At 28.8% G+C, this 18,981-nt stretch overlaps 5 protein-coding genes and 1 non-coding gene across 14 annotated transcripts; 3 read left to right on the top strand and 3 right to left on the bottom strand.

Annotated features, from left to right (window-relative positions):
• The first annotated feature begins 1,867 nt into the window (after positions 1-1,867).
• On the top strand, positions 1,868-3,695 carry LOC122633916 (3-hydroxyisobutyryl-CoA hydrolase, mitochondrial-like). The gene is made up of 7 exons (XM_043822395.1): positions 1,868-2,052; positions 2,120-2,220; positions 2,296-2,543; positions 2,615-2,856; positions 2,968-3,187; positions 3,271-3,458; positions 3,541-3,695. The coding sequence occupies exons 1-7, from the start codon at positions 1,989-1,991 to the stop codon at positions 3,669-3,671; spliced, it is 1,194 nt and encodes a 397-aa protein (XP_043678330.1). The 5' UTR covers positions 1,868-1,988; the 3' UTR covers positions 3,672-3,695.
• Positions 3,696-3,865: 170 nt separating this feature from the next.
• Positions 3,866-8,015, bottom strand: LOC122633918. 4 transcript variants are annotated; one of them, XM_043822400.1, is made up of 4 exons: positions 7,798-8,015; positions 5,291-5,451; positions 4,709-5,066; positions 3,866-4,584 (listed from the first exon to the last, which is right to left on the bottom strand). In XM_043822400.1, the coding sequence occupies exons 1-4, from the start codon at positions 7,806-7,808 to the stop codon at positions 4,497-4,499; spliced, it is 618 nt and encodes a 205-aa protein (XP_043678335.1). In that variant the 5' UTR covers positions 7,809-8,015; the 3' UTR covers positions 3,866-4,496. The 4 variants fall into 4 exon arrangements, with proteins under 4 accessions (XP_043678335.1, XP_043678336.1, XP_043678337.1 ...); XM_043822401.1 differs by lacking the exon at positions 7,798-8,015 and adding an exon at positions 6,311-6,450; XM_043822402.1 differs by lacking the exon at positions 7,798-8,015 and adding an exon at positions 5,571-5,690.
• LOC122633912 lies at positions 6,344-13,626 on the top strand. Of its 2 annotated transcripts, XM_043822383.1 has the most exons (8): positions 8,151-8,243; positions 8,328-8,563; positions 10,071-10,341; positions 10,437-10,687; positions 10,807-11,192; positions 11,293-11,585; positions 11,671-12,293; positions 12,373-13,626. In XM_043822383.1, the coding sequence occupies exons 2-8, from the start codon at positions 8,541-8,543 to the stop codon at positions 12,824-12,826; spliced, it is 2,301 nt and encodes a 766-aa protein (XP_043678318.1). In that variant the 5' UTR covers positions 8,151-8,243; positions 8,328-8,540; the 3' UTR covers positions 12,827-13,626. The 2 variants fall into 2 exon arrangements, with proteins under 2 accessions (XP_043678317.1, XP_043678318.1); XM_043822382.1 differs by lacking the exons at positions 8,151-8,243; positions 8,328-8,563 and adding an exon at positions 6,344-6,624.
• On the bottom strand, positions 8,766-8,847 carry Trnal-aag. The gene has a single exon. It is a non-coding gene; the product is annotated as a tRNA-Leu (tRNA).
• A 409-nt stretch (positions 13,627-14,035) lies between the features above and the next one.
• LOC122633919 (programmed cell death protein 5) lies at positions 14,036-15,161 on the top strand. Its single transcript, XM_043822403.1, has 4 exons — positions 14,036-14,250; positions 14,519-14,627; positions 14,716-14,879; positions 14,962-15,161. Exons 1-4 carry the CDS (start codon positions 14,185-14,187, stop codon positions 15,007-15,009), a joined length of 387 nt encoding a protein of 128 aa, XP_043678338.1. The 5' UTR covers positions 14,036-14,184; the 3' UTR covers positions 15,010-15,161.
• Positions 15,162-15,803: 642 nt separating this feature from the next.
• Positions 15,804-18,663, bottom strand: LOC122633915 (protein disulfide-isomerase TMX3). 5 transcript variants are annotated; one of them, XM_043822393.1, is made up of 11 exons: positions 18,371-18,663; positions 17,974-18,022; positions 17,866-17,905; positions 17,616-17,779; positions 17,346-17,529; positions 17,125-17,269; positions 16,806-17,046; positions 16,518-16,710; positions 16,257-16,449; positions 16,050-16,181; positions 15,804-15,945 (listed from the first exon to the last, which is right to left on the bottom strand). In XM_043822393.1, exons 1-10 carry the CDS (start codon positions 18,411-18,413, stop codon positions 16,147-16,149), a joined length of 1,287 nt encoding a protein of 428 aa, XP_043678328.1. In that variant the 5' UTR covers positions 18,414-18,663; the 3' UTR covers positions 15,804-15,945; positions 16,050-16,146. The 5 variants fall into 5 exon arrangements, with proteins under 5 accessions (XP_043678328.1, XP_043678324.1, XP_043678326.1 ...); XM_043822389.1 differs by having other exon boundaries at positions 17,974-18,031; positions 18,371-18,662; XM_043822391.1 differs by having other exon boundaries at positions 15,804-15,917; positions 17,974-18,031; positions 18,371-18,662.
• Positions 18,664-18,981: the final 318 nt, after the last annotated feature.

Genomic DNA, 18,981 nt, shown 5'->3' with positions numbered 1-18,981 from the left:
TTGTTAACCTATGAACTAGCACCATCTTCTTCAAGACACCGAAACTCGTTCGTTTAAAACATTAATTTGTATTAACTAATAAATGAATAAGCATATAAAATATCTAAGATACAGAAATATTACACAAATTTTATATATAATTATCTATATAAAATTATTTATATAAAATCGTCTGTGACCTAATTATAATATAATTTATAATATCGGTGTATTAATATCTTATTATTATTCTATTTTTTGTAAATACACAAATTATTTTTATTGAAACGTTGCATTTTTCATGGACAACATAATAATGAAATTTGATTTTGTTGAAAATACAAAATGCAATTTTAAAATTAACACACACGATCATACGGTAAGTCTTTTTATATCCAAGAATTAATGTTTCTTATTCATTCTTTTTCTCTACTTTTTATAAAGTTAAGGTATCTGATATTTCTTAATCACTTTATGATTGATTCTATTTCATTTGTATTTTTGAAATAGGTGCCCTGTGTTATTAAATAAGACTGTTCTATTTTTACGATGCATTACAGACGCTAGATTGCATAACTTTGAAAATTGCAATTATCTTCTCTACCAATAATGAAAGCAATAATCTTCACGTATATTACCATATAAATATAGCCTTTTTTTTTAATTTCAAGAAAAATAAGATGTATTTTTCGAACTTATGAATATAGCAAAGGTGGCCAAATTATTAAAAAATATATTTTAAGCATCGTTTTTTTTAATGTTTTTATTAGAAATATAATTCTTCAATTATTATAGTAATTATTATTTCTAAATTCTAAAATAATCTTAATAGTTCTAATTATCATTTTTCTTCCTTTTCTTTTCTTTTGGTTTTTTATTTATTTAGAAATTATATATTATATTAATACGTTATATCGTAAAAATATGTTGTTATAAAAATTTATATTTTTAAATAAATATGTAATTCAGTCGTAGTTAAATCAATTCGATGCCTGTCATTCGAAACATATTTAAATATGTTAGATAAGTAGAATTTATTATAGCCTGTTATCAGTTTTTTTTTCTAGTTAAAAAAAAAAAAATTGAAAATGAAAAAAAATTCTTTATATTTTTTAAAGCAAAAATATATTTCTAAATAAAAAAGTTTCTTTATATTATATTAAGGGAAAAAAATTCTTCGTATACTTTTAAAACAAAAAAGATTCTTTATATTTTTTAAAAACAAAAAAAAAATTCAGAGAGCTATTTATAAGACATTTTTATATAAATTTGAAAAATTGATCATTGAACTAAGAGTCGCAAAGAAGGTAATAAAGAACCGTAATTTAGCCATGCGTAGAATATAGTTTGAAAGGTGAACAACCTATTAGTCTTGTTATGACTTGATTACGATATCTATGAATTATGAAAACCTTATTTTATTTTTTCATGAATAAATCAGGCATTTCGTAGCCAACAAAAAATAAAAAAATATAAATGATAAATCGCTATTGCTAAATACATAGCTAAAATACATAGTATTAAACGAATACAGATGAATTAAAATTTAATTTAGCTATGAATAAGAAGATCGATGTTTGTTTTTCTTACGATTTAGGCGAAAAAAATAAAAGGTAGTGTTGGAATGATTTGTAAATAATATTAATGCTACATTTATATAATTTCGAGGTAAAAGATATATCTTCTTAAAAATCATTCATATTTTTGCCGTCAAAAATAACGAATGAGTAACGAAGGTTGTTAAAAAGTGATAAACAAAAAAGTATAAATTCGAGGACAACGTGTTGACGGAACACATTTGTTAAAGAGAAGACCTAGCGAATATACATAAAACAATTCTACAACGATTTCTATTTATTTTTCTATACTTCGTGTTTTATCACTCTCTCTAATATCTTTATAGTGAAATGTTTGTTTAAACAAAATACACATACGTCGAATCGCATATATTTTTTATTGTGTAGTCATAAGTGTTGAAAATTATTTTTCGAACGAAGTAGTTAACGATCATGTTAAGATTGAAATCATTAAACAGATTTGACATTCGTAAAATGATTCATACAATACGTCCAGGTAATTGCATATGAATAACGCATATTAAATTATTTTATTTCTAATCTGAAATATCCATTTTTTTCAGACCCGAGTACTACGGACTTAAATCAATTACTTGCACAGGCTAATGAAATATGGGAGAATTCATTTTGGGGAGTATGCAGTAATGATATTTTAGTTAAGGATGTAAGCTCATAAATTACTTTTCATTTCCCTTTCAATAGGATAAAAAAAGTATTGATTATTCACTTATTACAATAGTATCAAGATAATGGCCTGTTCACTATAGACCGACCAAAAACTTTTAATAGTATTACACCAGGAATATCTAAAATAATAAATGAAACACTACAAAAGTGGAAACATAATAAAAAATTAATAATGATAGAAGGATCTGGCGATAAGGCATTTTGTTCAGGAGGATATCTTGGAATGCCTGCAGCTTATCAACATTTAAAAAATGAACATTATAATATGCATAAAATAAAAACATTTCAAGAATATTATTCGTAAGTTTTATAATATTCCAATACCATACTTAATCGTGAAGAAAATATATAAGAAAACATTTTTTTAACAGACTGAGTTATAACATTGGTACATTAAAAGTACCTTTCATAGCTCTGATGAATAATATAACAATGGGATTAGGATCTGCGATATCTTTACAAGCTAAATACAGAATCGTCACAGAAAGATCAATTTATGCTATGCCAGAAGTTTCAATCGGTTATTTTCCTGATGCTTCAACTTGCTATACTTTTTCTAGATTACAAAATCATATAGGTTATCTTTTAGGCGTTACTGGATATAAGTTAAAAGGTATATGTGTGTGTGTCTGTGTATGTAAAAGAAAAACATAACGTTCTATAGGAAATTAATTTTTTCAGCATCAAACAATCACATCTTAATATGTAAAAAATTTTCTGTTAGGTACTGACATCGTTCATTCTGGTATAGCCACTCATTTCGTTCCTTCAGAAAAACTAGATAATTTGAAAAATGAATTGCTTAAATCTGATGCATCCAATATAGAAGAAATTATTAATAAATATCATGTTAATACATCAAAAAATGATTTTAGCCTTAATCAGTATTTAGATATAATTGAAAATTGTTTTTCTGCTCCTACTGTCGAAGAAATCTTAGAAAGGTACACTATCTTATTTTTTCCTCTACAAAATATATTGTCAATTTTATTAATTACATCGCTATTCTCATGTTCAATTGATAAAGATTGAAAAAAGATAATTCGAAATGGTCCAGAAAAATTATAGAAATGATAAATGCAGCATCACCGACTTCTTTAAAGAGTGCTCTTCTTATTATTCAAAGAGGAAAAAATCTTGATCTTGCTGATTGTGCAAGAATGGATTGTAGAATGGGTCATAATCTACTTGTAGAAGGTTCTGACATTTTCAAAGGTAGACATCTACATTTCTAATAAATTATTACACTTATTACAAGATTCTATTCACTAACGTCTCTAATATTTTATTTTTACAGGTATTAATGTTGTTCTTTATGAAAAAGATAGAAAACCAGAATGGAATCCTGCACGGTTAGAAGATATACCAATGGAAAAGATAATTCATTATTTAGATAATGTATCACCAGAAAAAGAATTAAAATTATAATATAAAAGCAAAGGATTGACTAGAGAAAAAACTAAACTATTTAACAATTACATTAATTAATCAATTAGACATATTAAATAATTTGAACTATTAAAAGCTAGGATATAATATTATTAATTTAAACTTTTTTAATAATTTTTAACAACTTTTACATATGTTTTAATCTTGAAAAAAAAAAAAAAAAGAAATTATAATTTATCTATAGACACAACTTTTAATTATGTAACTGTTTAGTCTTAATGTTTTAATAATAAAGTATTCTTACAATCAGTCAATTTCAAATAATATTTATATATAACAAAATACTTTTTTGCAGTTTAAATGTAATGTCATGTTTCCCTATTTTGTACCATGTATGTTTTACTTATACATTAAATTTCTTATATACATTATTTTTAGAAACTTTCAATCGATTTATAATGAAAATTATCTTATTATTATAATATCATATTACTTATTTTAATAATATTTAATAATAAATAAGTATCAAATATATATACGTATTGCAATATAAAAAATCTTTTTAACTTGTATGTATTAGAATTGTAATACTATAATTCTTCCAAATCAGTTATAAACTAATTTCTAATATATTAATGATAACAATAAATAATAAATACTTTATATCTAAATATCAATATCAGTACAAAATGATTTCTGATACAATGATATTTACTAATCTGCTACTAGTATCAATACACATTTTTAGGAACACTCTGTATATATACTGAATTTTTTAAATAATTACTTTGTTATTTAAGTATTTCATAGACTGCCTACATAGACACAAACCTGATTTGCTCTTTCCTAAGAAACAAAACAGCATCACCCGAAACACATGAAAATAGAAACTAATAATCCAATTAATGCCCCAATAAGATAATTAAGGTTTATCTGTGATATAATTTGTATCCTGAAATAATACTATCTTATAAATATCTTGTAATAAATACATATACCTATTATACCTATCATAGCTCTACAAAAGATATACAGTATAATTTTCAATTAATTTACTGAAAATTGTTATAAATTACCTGTATTCTCCTTTCCTTAAAAGGTTAAGAGGAAACGGTGGATCAATTCCAGGGATACGACTATCCATATAAATAATCAACCAACTGAGACTAGTTGTTATTATTCCACTTAGTATTGCTCTCATCAGCCACCAATATTTTGTAGACAACATTATCATTACATCAGCAATAGCTTTTTCATAACTGTTAGTGGTATTTATAAATTGTGTACCAGTCCTTGTTAATTGTTTGGCAATAGATTCAGACATATCGGTAATACTTGATAAATTAGGTAAATCATATAGATGTGATAATATATCTATATGCAGCAGATCACTTTGTTTGCTAAATATATTTTGAATATTTACTACAGACATTCCTATAACAAAATACAAATAATTAGCTAAATCCAGCCAAGAATCAAAATATAAATCAAATACTTTTTATATATATCATATATATATATATAACATATAATATATACATATATATTTATTATTTTTAAAAAACAGGAACATGAAATGTGAAGATAATTCACCGATAGAAAAAGAAAATAAATTCGAGTACTTGTTAATTTTTATTGGACAATCTTGTGCAACTTACCATAATTGAAATATATTTTCTCAATGACTATCAACAATAAGAATAAAAATACCAAAAAGATAATAATCCATTCTTTCGTTAATGTTTTTTTTATCCCCATTCTTTTTGACTCCTCATTATTGACAACTTTTTCGAATTGACTAACACCATTTTTCCTGAAACTAGTTTTCTCAAACATGTATATAATCTTATAATATTCCTAATGTATATTATTTATTAATATATTTTACTATAGAAAAAGAAAAACACAAAAATTTAATTATATTTATCGAATATTAACCAAATACAAGGATGAAAGCTGTAACGTTAAAAATAAAAGTGACAACGATTACGTCACTTTAACGTGTCGCGCATGCTCAAAGGTGCATCATCGCATACGATAGTGCTGTATCATTAAAATAAGCCTTAATATTTTTCTAGTCATAAATCTAATCTAAAAATATATATTATTCTTCTTCGCTATAAGAGAAATTCAAGTTTTCTAATTAATTGATTTAAGTGAATACTTTATCTATCTTAAATCCTTAAGATTACATATAACATTTTTCATGTAAAAAAAAGAGAAAATACAAAACATTACTTTTTTCAATGTAAACATTTTTTAGATTGAAAACATGTACATTATTAAACGCAATTATTAAAACAATTTTTCAATGTAAGTATTAGATTATGTGAAATATCTCACGTAAGGAATGATTAAATGTTTACGTCCCTGATTTTCTACTGTATACTAGCAGAAAGAGAATAAAGCACGATCAGTAATAGTCATAAACGTTCGATAATATTCAATTAATATAACAATTAACGTTGAAATAATTAAGATATTGACGGAAATAACGAAATCAAACTTCTAACAATGAACGTATCATATGTTTTTCTTTTTTCTAAAAAAGAGGAAGTTAATTAATAATCGTCAGATTTGCATTGGATCTCAGGACTTTGTTGGTTATGTTCATAATTTTAAAACAGTAACGATTTCTAAAAATTGCTAAGATGAAATGTAATTTTGGAAACTTGTACCAAAACTATTTCTACTGACATCATTTTTTATTTTCAAGAAGAAACAGCGCTTGCTCGAGAATATAATCTGTTCTTTTTGCAGCTGCGCAGGTGTGTCGTCGTCACCTTCTCATTAGCATCTTGACCAAAAAGCCAGTCACGCTAGCGAGAGTATCCAACACGGCTGGTTGTTCTTTTGAATCGTTGAAATTTTCTTTATTACTTTTTTAATTAATCATTGTAATTACCTGAATCTTAATCGATCGATTTTTCTAATTGTCTATCGAACAGGACGATGCAATGGGCGAAGGAAGGAGGGAACGGTCTAGCAAAAGGTAATTATTTTTATTATCGAAATTCGACCTCATTTGTTAACCTTACACGATGTGTGTTCAATTCGATAAATAATTATTTCTCTTCCTTTTTCTATTAATGAAAACATTTGTCTTATCACTTCTTTTTATAACGATCGAATATCTGTTCGAAAAATACACCATCTAAGAAAATACAATTTAAAAAATTACAGATGGCTACTCGAACGTAGATTGTTACCGATTTGCTTTAGCGCCAAATTTAAAATTGGCGCCATATCTTTAATTCACATGCCACGCATAATACTTTAATTTTAATACACTTAACCATGCATCTATATAGTAAATGCCGAATAATAAGATACGAAAAGAAAGAGCAAGGAAGAATGTTCCGTGTTCAAAAGGTAAAAGAAATTTCCTAATTGATCCAAATGTATAAGGAAAATGATTACAAAGAACCAAAGAAAGGCATTTGTGAAACACTAAGATATTATCATGATTCTCTAAGGCGTAGAACATGTGAGAAGAGCTTGTAATTATATCAACGAATTTGTAGGTTAGGTAAACCAGCCGGATGAACGAAAGGGCTAGGCGATAAATAGATTGAAAATTTAAGTCCATGTTTAATTTCCTGCCTTCGCCTAAAGGATTCTAAGAGCATAACTTATCTAATCAATGTGCACAGGCAAGGGTGGAGTACTTCTTTTGATAGAACTACTTGCATATATTGATATGATCGATTTAACCTAATCGATATGCAAAGGCAATAGAATAAATCAAAACTTGAGAATCAGAAAAAACTAAAAGAACCATAAATATAGCTGAAATGTAAGAAACTTGTTATTTGAAATGTAATATTTAATTATTTTCTTCCTTCTTTTCATTAAAACGTTGAATTACTTCTGTTTGATAAAATAGTTGAACGTTATCAGGTAGCTCTAATAAGTCTAAACATTTTTGCCAAAGAGCTAACTTAATTTTTTCTAGAGTATGCAATAAATAGTCAGAAAAAAGAGGTGAAGGTATATAAGTAAAGATATATAAGGATCTCGTTTCCTCGCAGCCCTTTTAGCCTTTTCCCCTCGAAGTGATTGCGTGCGAGTATCGTCAACGAAACGCGTCCAGATTGAATCACATGTCGTTTGGAAAATTATTGACCATTAGTTAGAACGGTTTTACGGATGCGTAGGCATATACCTTTTGGACATTTGTTTGGCAGCGCATGCAAATCCTTCATGGACGAACGGTTAACAAAAATTTGGGTCAACAGGTCGTCGTGATTCCTGGGGCTCGTTCCTCGTCGTGGTCGTTGTCGTTCTCCTTGTCGTCGTCATGATTATCTCAGACACGAAAGGATCACTAAGAACGCACGAGATCTTTGCGATCGTAATCGTATCTGACCCTCTCTTTGCGATACCAATCGTACCTGACCCTGTCCACCGAATATATATGTATATATGTGTGTGTGTGTATATATATATGTATGTATATATATACATACGTATCTATCTATGAGAACATACGTTCGAATAATTTTCTACATTTAATAGATTCGCATAATGCAAACGAAGAAAGAAGCAACGATAAATTTTTCAATCTCATCACTTTGTGATCAAAAAAGACAAAGCTTTTATTAGAGAAACGTAATCATATAATCATTTTTCATTAAATAGTTAAAAGTTACGTGTATGGACTTATAGTCATATACATATTTATACAACTTCTAGTGCGCCGGTCAGAAGAACTACATATAGTATTTGCACATGCATTATTACGTGATGCTTCCATACGGCTATGCAAATATCAGTGTATATTGTTTCTCAGAGAAAATAAGATATGTGGCAAATGAAACCTAACCGGAAAGCTTTCCTTGATTGTTATCGATTGTTTCGAAAAAGTTTCCTTAACAAGATTCGTCTGAAATCGCCTGAGGAATCTAAATGACAAATATGATAATGCATACGTATGTATCACATGTATCTATTATTTTAAATTGAAGTTCTGACGGATTACTAACAAAAATGAAACAGATAAATAATAGCAAAGTTTTCGACTTCATTGAATGTTATGACATTAGAATTTTATTGCTTTAATGACGTTAGAAAAAATTTTAATATTTTTAGTATTTTTCTCCTAGAAAAAAAAAAAAAAAAGAAAAAATAAATTGGCAGCGGTGGGATTCGAACCCACGCCTCCGAAGAGACTGGTGCCTTAAACCAGCGCCTTAGACCGCTCGGCCACGCTACCTGATAGCCTTGTGTTCTCCCATAAAGTATAACCAACTTCTATCGATATTATATCGATCTTATTAACATTCGATAATATCGAATGAATCTCGAAAAACGTCAGAAACGATAAATGGCGGGATAATACAAAATCAAAATGGTAACTTGGAAAGATTCCAAAACGCTTTTGATAATCTATAAATTGTTCGAAATCGAAACGGTCTTAAGTAAAGAAAGAGGAAGAGAGAGAGATAAAGAGTTTAATCGCGTATCTATCACGAAAGCGACGTTATCGAATCGCAATCAATTTTCCATTTTATGGGTCACATTGAGGATTGTGACGTGGTTCTTAGTATTCGTTCCAATTAAAGGAGCAATAACCTGGATTACGTAACGTCGACTCTATTTCGTAAATTGCGTTTACGAATTCGTTTTAACAAAATGAAGAAAATTACTGATAGCTTTTATTCTTACAATTTGTATAGTATTGTCATTTATACTTGCTAATAAGAGAGAGAGAGAGAGAGAGAGAGAAAGAGGTGTAGTATTTCTGATTATAGACATGAAAAGTCATAATCTATTGCACGATTATTATTGTTATCCATGCAAAATGTTTCCGATACACGACGAACTATAATGTTACATATTTCTATACATATACATATATACATACATACATACATATATATATACGACTTACGTACAAATATATGCATATATAACATATATGTGTATGCATAAATACATGTATAATGATGTACTTATACACACACATATGTATGCGTCTATGATCATCAACGTAATTTGCTTTCATGCTGACAAGTCATTAGGGAGAAGAACAGAATTTATTTTTCAAACTACTCTTCTTATTTGGTAGATCGATGCGTCGCGTCTGGCCGTTTTGTTGTAACGGCATGTAGGGTACCTTCGTACCACCCTTCTTCCTGTTCTCCGTTCCTGCCTCCTTCAACCCCTCTACCACCCACTGTTTCTCTAGGGTGTTCCACTCTCTCTCTTTCTCTCTCTTTTCGTTCCTAGTCGGTATCAGCTTCACTACCGTTTAAAGATTTCAGTTGCCTCTGAGCATCCACTGGGATCGTGTCTCGAACAAAATCTACTCGAGATATTTCTTCTATTATCAATGAGATATTTGATTTTTAAATTATTCTCTATTCCTATATAATAAATATAATAAAATAAATAATAGCTTTAAACAATCTAAGGAATTTGTATTTTTCACTTAAGACAAAGATCAAACTATGGAGTCAACAAGTCATCATCGGATTCCGAGCTAGCCCAGGATAAGAAGAATAAAGGACGAAAAAGTAAATTGAAAGAACGATGGCCATTCGCAGATGGACTTACGGTTGACGAGCTTGCTCGTTATAGAAGAAGACGCGTGGAGGGTCATCCAAAAGATAATGTTAGACCTTGTGCCGAATTTGACGTACTTGAAAAGGATTTTTTAACAGAGTATCGTCGCGCTTTCCGTGCGAAAAGTGAAGAACTTCTTAAGGTAAATGATCAGAGAACGTACATGTAATAATTTAAAACGAATATTGAAGTAAAATCGTTAAAATATTATTAACAATTCATTCTTTCTTTCCCGAGGAGAATATTTGGCCGGTGAAGAGCAAACGACCATCGAGCTTTCTACGATTAAACGGTGCCTATGACAATGTAGAACCATTCTACAATCAAGATTTTCAAAAATATGAACAACTAGAGCTTCCATCGAAAAGATCAGAACAAAACTCGTCTTTTGTTCTTGCTGAAGGAGACGGAAGGATGGAAACTCAAACGGAGCAATCAAAATTTATTGCTCATACGAACGTGATCGGTCGACCACCGATCATTAGAAGGTAATTGAATAATTAAATTCACTGATAACGAAAGCGACGGTTCAATAGATCATACGAATAGTAAATAATTTATACATTTGATTAGACTACATAAAAAAAATTTTGCCTGTTTGAAATAGAGGTACTAGTCTAAAGCGAGAAGGTAATTTATACGCGGACACAGAAATGTATTCAGCTTATGTGCCCCATGAAGGCCAACATAGGGCGGAATTAGCCCGAAGGCCAACGTCCTTGAAAATGGAGGGTGAAATGGAAACGATGACCGAGAAGTGTGAGAAGTTCATTCAGTGGTTAAACGTCAGCAGGCCGGAACTTATGCGTGTTCCAACGCAACTTAAACTCGAGGGTGAATTCGAGACTAGCACAGAAAATCATGAGAAGTACGTCCCTTTTGTTGGGGCGAGAAGGCCAGAATTACTTAGGCAAGGTACGAGTTTAAAACTCGAGGGTGCATCCACTTTCGTGGCAGAATATTCTGACGTTTTCAAGCAGCACGCAGTCACTGGTGAGAAAGGATATTGAGAGACTTGGTAGACGCTAAAAGTTTCGTTAACACTAATCACAACGGTTTCTATTGCTTTTACGTCTTAGATCATTCATTGTAGAAAGACAACCAGCAAAGAAACCTGAAACACATTTGAAAACTGGCGATAATTTCTTCGAAGTTACGGAAAACAAGAACAATTATATCAATCCTCGTGTTAGAGAGGCTCAACTGATGGCAGAATTAGCGAGAGATATTGAAGAAGAAGAAAAAGAAGAAGAAGAAAAGAAAAAAAAGAGAGAAGAGGAAGAAGAAGAAGCAAAGAAAGACAAAGAAATGCAAATGCTAGTGTCAAAATTGGAAGAGTTGAAGAGTCCGCCCTTAGAAATTCCAGAATATAAAGATGCCTACAAAGTATCGAGATTTTGTTGATTTTATAGTTATACTCTTTCTACCTTGTATAATCTTTCGACAAATATATAACTATTATTCGTTATAGGACTTTCCAAGAGAACGACCAACATTCGCAAAGCCCGAAGACGAGATTGGTCGAGCTGATGGTTCCAAAGTACTCTCTTCGCCAACTCGTTTGAAATTTTCAACAAAAATTGATCAAGATCCAGAATATAAATCGAAGTATCTTGATTATCCTAAAGATTCCTTCGTTTATCGAAAACCACCATTGGCATTGAGAACCACTGCACCTTGCTCTGACCGTTCTACCTGCAACAAACATAATTTTTATGAGACCAGACGATACGATTACGAGCCAACCAGCGAAGTAAGATCACAATACGTTCCTTATGGTCACGTTCCTCGTGTCAAACCTCTGAGAATCCCAGCTAATTTACGATTGGAAGGTAGTCTCGATCTACAACCAGAATATAGAAATGCCTATTGTAGCCAACGTGATTATCGATCTTCCTGTGATTTGAAAAAACAAAGAAATCGTGAGAGAAGTCTCAGTGCTTCGAGAAAGAAAGATAATTATTGGATAAACAATAATAACAGTGAGAGATTTGGTTGTGTTAATGCTGCTGAAGATCAGGATGCTTTTCAAGTATTGAACACTCGAATTCATGAGGATAGTATCATTGGTAAACCTCCACCAAGTAATAGAAGGTAAAATATTTAAATAAATTTATAAAATTTTACTTTCAACATTTCTTAAAAATAATTCTTTATATTGGAATATGTTAAGACATTATAGAACATCGCAGAATCAAGAATCGATGCGATCAGATGCCGTTGATGATCGTACTATACTCAGAAATCGATCACCTAGTCCAACTTATCGTCTTCACGTTTGCAACGTTGATGATGAACCACGTGGTTTTGGTCAACGTAAACGTTCAACGCCAATCGAGTCTTCCGAAAGATCACACGATCCATTGCCTGATCGTTTGAATAGAAACAATCTTCATAGATCGTATTCTCCTAGTTTCGGTAGAAACGAGACTAAAGAACAATTGGACAACGAACAATCCTTCGTCGTTTTAGATAATGTCAACAAGTGTTGTAATAAAAGGGAAACGCGTAGAAAAAGATTGGAAAAAAATTATAACGTAGAAAATAATGTATCAATGTCCAGAGGAAGACCAAGAACACCAACCAATTGGATGCCACCTTGGTACGATAGTACTAACACGATCTAATTCATTATAAATCATTAAAATAATCATGATTGATTAATAACTATACTCTAAAGAGCATAAAGAAACAAAATTCTTGGACAAAATTATACGATATGCTATCAATAGAAAATATGATCCTAGAAATGATACTTTAGCTACATGTACTGCCTATAAATAAGACATGATTTATTTATTAAATAATATTCTATGTTCGTGTATACGTGAAAGGCTGAATATCAGGTCTATAAAATTATATAATTATATCACGAGCATGATATTAAAACGCACAAAATATGTATTACAAAAAAATATATATAATTAGATAACTTAATAGAGGAAAAAAGAAGAAATAGTATATATACTATACGATTTTCGTACGTGTTAAAAGAGCGAAGCACTACGAAAGTCTGCCAATATACAAAATCTATCGTGTAACTCAGGAATGTAATTATGCGATATAGAAAAAACGATGATACGACGCCGTGCATCTGTAGATCACTCTAAGTAATTTCCATAAAAAGTAACTTTTTATATGATTCTCACCATTTTTTATATATATACCATATGCCATATATTTTTTTACTTAAATGCCAAAACAGACAAAGGATTTATACACACATAAATATACATATATAAAATGCGCTTGGGAAACGCGCGGCCGTTTATCAATTTTTCTATACTCGATCCTTTTTTATATAATAACCATTTATCTTCGAAACCTTTACATTTGATCTATTGATGCACAATGACGCGCGTCTATGTATACATATATAAAATATACATGCCAATTTTATTATATATATATATATATATATATATATATATATATATATACATACAGATGCTTTTCTTTAGCTACGTAGTGATATAGTGATATAGTGTATATCAAACTATATAAAAGTGTATAAATAAAATTATATCAATTGTTGACGCTAATAGCGATGTACTGTTATCACTTATTATTTCTGAAAATAAAAAATAATATTAATTTCACGAGAGATTATTAATTATTATTAATTTACCTAATAATATTTCACAAAATGATCAGAAAGAATTTCTTAAATTTTGTTAAAACTTCGATAAAAACTTTTTTAGTTTTTAAATTTTTAATATAAAACGATATTAATCGATTAATCGAATTAATCGATTTCTAACAATCGATTAAACGAAGACAAATATATCTGTTTTAATCTAGTGATGTGAAGTATGCTCTATATTTAATCGATTTGACTATATTCGGTAACATTCGTGATTATTCGTAAGACAATCCTAATTCTCGGCTCAACGCAAAGTTATATATTGTGGATTATTTTATATTTCGTACATTAAATTTAAATAATTCTGTAAAGATTTAAAAAATATTATAAAAAATAAGAAAAATGTCGGACCCAGAATTAGAAGCAATACGCCAACAACGATTAGCTCAATTACAATCTCAATATAAGGTAATTTTCTAAAAAGGATATATAGACCTTATTATTTTTCAAAATAAAATTTTTAAATTAATGAAAACTAAAAAGTAAAATAATTGAATATCTTTTAATCTATTAAAAAAATGGTAAATACAATTCTAACTGAAAATATGAGTTTTGAAGGTTAACTTTCAATGACATTAACCTATATAAAAAATATACTAAACACAGAAGATACACATATACATAAAACAGATTAGTATGAATAATTATTGAAACACTGCATGTACTTATCTTTAAGGGTGGAAATGTGGATAATAAACAAGCAATGGAAGAAAAGAGACTGCAAATGGAAGATATGCGTAATTCTCTTCTTACGCAAGTACTGGATCAGGCAGCTAGAGCAAGACGTAAGAATTTTATATTTTGAATAGTTTAGAATAGAACGAAAAAGAAAAATAAATTTATAATAACATACCTTTTTTTTTTACAAATTAGTGAACACACTTTGCCTTGGAAAACCAGAAAAAGGAAAAATGGTAGAGGAAATGATTTTAAACATGGCACAACGTGGACAATTACCTAACAAATTAGGAGAAAAAGAACTGATCAGTCTATTAGAAAGTATAAATCAGCAAACACAAAGAAGAACAGTAGTTAAAGTACATACTGCCTTTTAACATACTTCCAAAAGATTTTAATCAATTTATAATAATAAATTAATAATGCAAATCTCTCTTCCAGTTTGACAGACGAAGAGCAGCTTTAGATTCGGATGATGATGATTTATAGCCTTCATAGGTGATAATATTTGTGTTATCTTAATGATTTTCTTTAACTATTAGATAAATGACGTTTCAGATTGCATATTTATACTTAATTAACTCCATATTTTTATTTTTTATGCTATGTGTAAAAATAAATAAAATGAATCATTCATCATATATATATATATGTATATATATACGTACACACACATACATACATACATACATAGATACATACGTACGTACATACATCCATCTATCCATCCATACATACATTGTGTATGTGTGTGTGTGTATGTATGTATGTACATATATATATATTAACATATACATCTACTCAAACATTTATACGAAAAGTATGATATTATTGATGTATTATTCCTTTTTTAGAGTTTTGTAATTTCAATAAGACCATAAAATTTGACTATAATTTTAGTACAGCCATAAAAATATGCATGAAATTATAATTAATTTTATTCGATGTAGGTAAGTATAATATACACCTAAAATACATATAACGTATAATTTGTACTTCATTTCTAAAAAATTTTTTCTTTATGATTTAAATTAATTATATAAAACGTTTACATGATTATTTTAATAGTACCTTAAATGTATGCCGAACATTTGATATATATAAAAGTCTATCTTTGATTTTAAATGCAGATACATATATATATATATAAAGTGTAATTCTTATACCTCACACGAATATTTTTAATAAATAATTTAAAGATATAGATCACACAAATCACTTTCAAAAGACTTGGATGAAACTTAGACTTACTTTTTGTATTGTCTTATGTATGTTCTATTTGGCCAAGATGAAATTGTAATAACGTAAGTACCTTCCAATTATCATCAGATATATTTGAAGATGAAGCCACAATGAAATGCTAAAATACTGTAAAATATCTTATGTCTTCTCGATTTCTGCCAATCAAAGTAATTAGGATAAAACCTAGATTTATACAAATAAAAAATTCAGTAATATAAAAAATAATAAAAAATTAATTCATGAATTCATTATAAAATATACTTGATTATTATTATTATTATTATTACCTATTTAATTTCAGAGACTGCAGAACTCTATATGTATACTTACATTATATAATAATGATTTTATTATTTTATTTATAGGACACATTTCTGATAATTTTTAATCTTTTTTCATATGACTTGCTCTTGAACGATCTACAATATAATATTAATTAAATTAAAATTAATATTATAAAAAAAAAAATTGAATTTGTTGCAAAACTCATTTACCTTCCTCTTCGTCGTCTGCATCTAAAATATCTGGACAACAAATACCATAACAAATTAATGAAAGAAAACCAGCTGGCAATCCAAATAATACCATGGTTAAAATAGGATTGCCCATCCACATTGCTGTAAGTGTTGTTTTCAACTCGAACCATGATCTATAGATGCGTACTAATAAACTATTTCCGCCATATTGCTAAAAATATTTCGCATAAGTTTGTATTATATAAAATAAAAGAAAAAAATAAATTTTATTCGTAATACCGGAGCACTTTCATTACGAATTTGCTCTAGGAACAATTCTATCACATGAGGTGTCAACTTTTCTGTTTCATCCTCTGGAATATGGTGATGATTCGTAGTTGTGTTAATTACGATTAGGCTTGGCAATGGCAGAACCATCATAGCTATACTGTTGACTAGTTCAGGACTAGCTATCCAACCAAATTGAAAATGGCTGTATAACATATATATAAAGGTAATATTAGAATAATTTGAATAAATAATTCAATAATAATTATATAACAATTCTTACATTAAATGATAACATACTCGTGATACTTCTCTCGTTTTTTCTTAATTACAGACTCAACCATGTCTCTAAATTCTATCATATGAGGTGATACTTCTTCCAATTGATTCTCTTCTACAACTGCTAACACCAAATTTTTATTCGTCAAAAAAAGTTGATTAATGTTTCCTTTTGTTACTTTTGGAAACGTTGGGAAACGTTCTGCATTAATCCATTTATATAAAGTTTCATTTAACTTCTCTATATCGGCTGTATTATAACCTAAAATCAAATATCATACAACATAGTGATTCATGATTTTTCATTTTGAAAAAATATATTAAAAATTATGTAATCTACCAGTAAAATTATAATGCAAATTTTCTTTATATACAAATAATGCTGGAGTAGTTTCCACAGGTGCATGACTGTCAACAACATCTGGATAAGATTGGTAAAAAAATGCATATGGTTGAAACACATCTGCAGTCTTGTGATATAACTCCTATAAATATAAATTTTAATACAATTCAAAAATAGAATCAAATGTAAAAATAAATTAAAAAATAATAATTTTTTACCCATAATGGTCCTGATCTATCTCCAACATATAAAAAGTAAAGATCCCGCTCTTTCTTAATGGTATCAAAACTTTCGCTCTTAGTGATTTCTTGTACAGGAGGACCACTTAATCTCAAAGCAAATTTAACTATCTCATCTCTTGTTCTATCTCCATGATATATAAATTCATTATCTTCTTTTAAACTACCGAAAAATAATATAATACTATACTTTGAAATCTTTTTAAAACTGTTTTTAAAATGTTATAGAATATATATTCATATACATACAATAATATTGTAGGAAAACCTTTAATCTTAAACTCATGCGCAATATTTGTAAATCTTGTACAATCAATGCGTCCGACACGTATGGATGTAGCATAAAGATGTTGCGCTACATGAGACCAAATTGGTTCTAACCTTCTGCAATATGCACACCATGGTGCATACATCTAAAAGAAATTTTATATAATTTATTATATAAAATTATAACAATTGTGTGTAACATCAATATCAATTATATATTCTTCATATTTACCATTACAAGCCATTGTCCTTCTTTATTAATTTCCAAAAATCTACAAAAAAGATTTATATATGGATAATATTAATTTAAACGAATTATAAATGATATAAATATTTTTACCTGTCAGTTAATTCAAGGACACGAGATGCTGTGGTATGCATAAAAATTGCTGAAAAAGCTAAATTGTGTTTCAATAAGAAAATATGTGGATGAATGAATATACTATTTCTTTAGATTGAATTAATTATTAAACATATTAAAACATTTCAAAAAATACAATTTTATATGTATATAAAAGTTAACGAACATAAAGTAGAAAATAGTATCTTTTAATACTATTAGAGTTAAGAATGTAAATCGTGTTAAAGGAAGTTCAGACATACAGTAAACTATCGATCGGTAGTATTGGAGGTTATTTCTATAGCAATATTAATCGAATAACATGTAGTTTTGGAAATAATAAAATTGGGGTAAAAAAAGACAATAAAATTATCTAAATAAATTAACAACAATATACCGTAAAAAGCTGCGACGAACGTAATTCTTGTTAGCGAAACCATTGTTTTTATATCACACGAATCGTTGAAAAATCGAAAGAGGAGCGTACTTTTTATAACCTTAAAAATATGGCCAGCTAAGCTTACTTCCACATTATTAAGATGATCATACTTAAATAAACATATTTCTTGGGCTTGATATGTCACACACTCGCAAAATTCCAACTTGTATAATACATTTTTTAATCTTTATAGAACGCGATGCGAATTGTCGCACCTACCACCCAATTGTAATATGATTTCCTTGTGTATGGTAGGTAAGAATTCAAGTTCCTACTTTAGACCATGATTCACACTTCGTTGATATTGTAGTTTGCAATATTGAAAAGTTATCTACAAATAAATATGGTAATACAGAACAATCACTCATCAGAAAATGATAATATTTTATCCCAACAGATAGCGCATACAAGTAACATTAACACACGTAATACCTACTAGAGGGCGCAATATTTAAGACTGCTCATTACATTTGGCTCGAATGTGAATTCGTGACAGTATGGACAAAATATGAACTACAAGCGAGAGTGGGAAACACTCGTCACCATGTATCTATCACTTTATTACGTAA

The sequence above is a fragment of the Vespula pensylvanica genome, chromosome 13 (genome assembly GCF_014466175.1).
Source record: "Vespula pensylvanica isolate Volc-1 chromosome 13, ASM1446617v1, whole genome shotgun sequence".
Classification (NCBI taxonomy): domain Eukaryota; kingdom Metazoa; phylum Arthropoda; class Insecta; order Hymenoptera; family Vespidae; genus Vespula; species Vespula pensylvanica.
The sequence above is the reverse complement of the archived record's forward strand: the minus strand, read 5'-3'. Positions and strand labels throughout refer to the sequence as shown.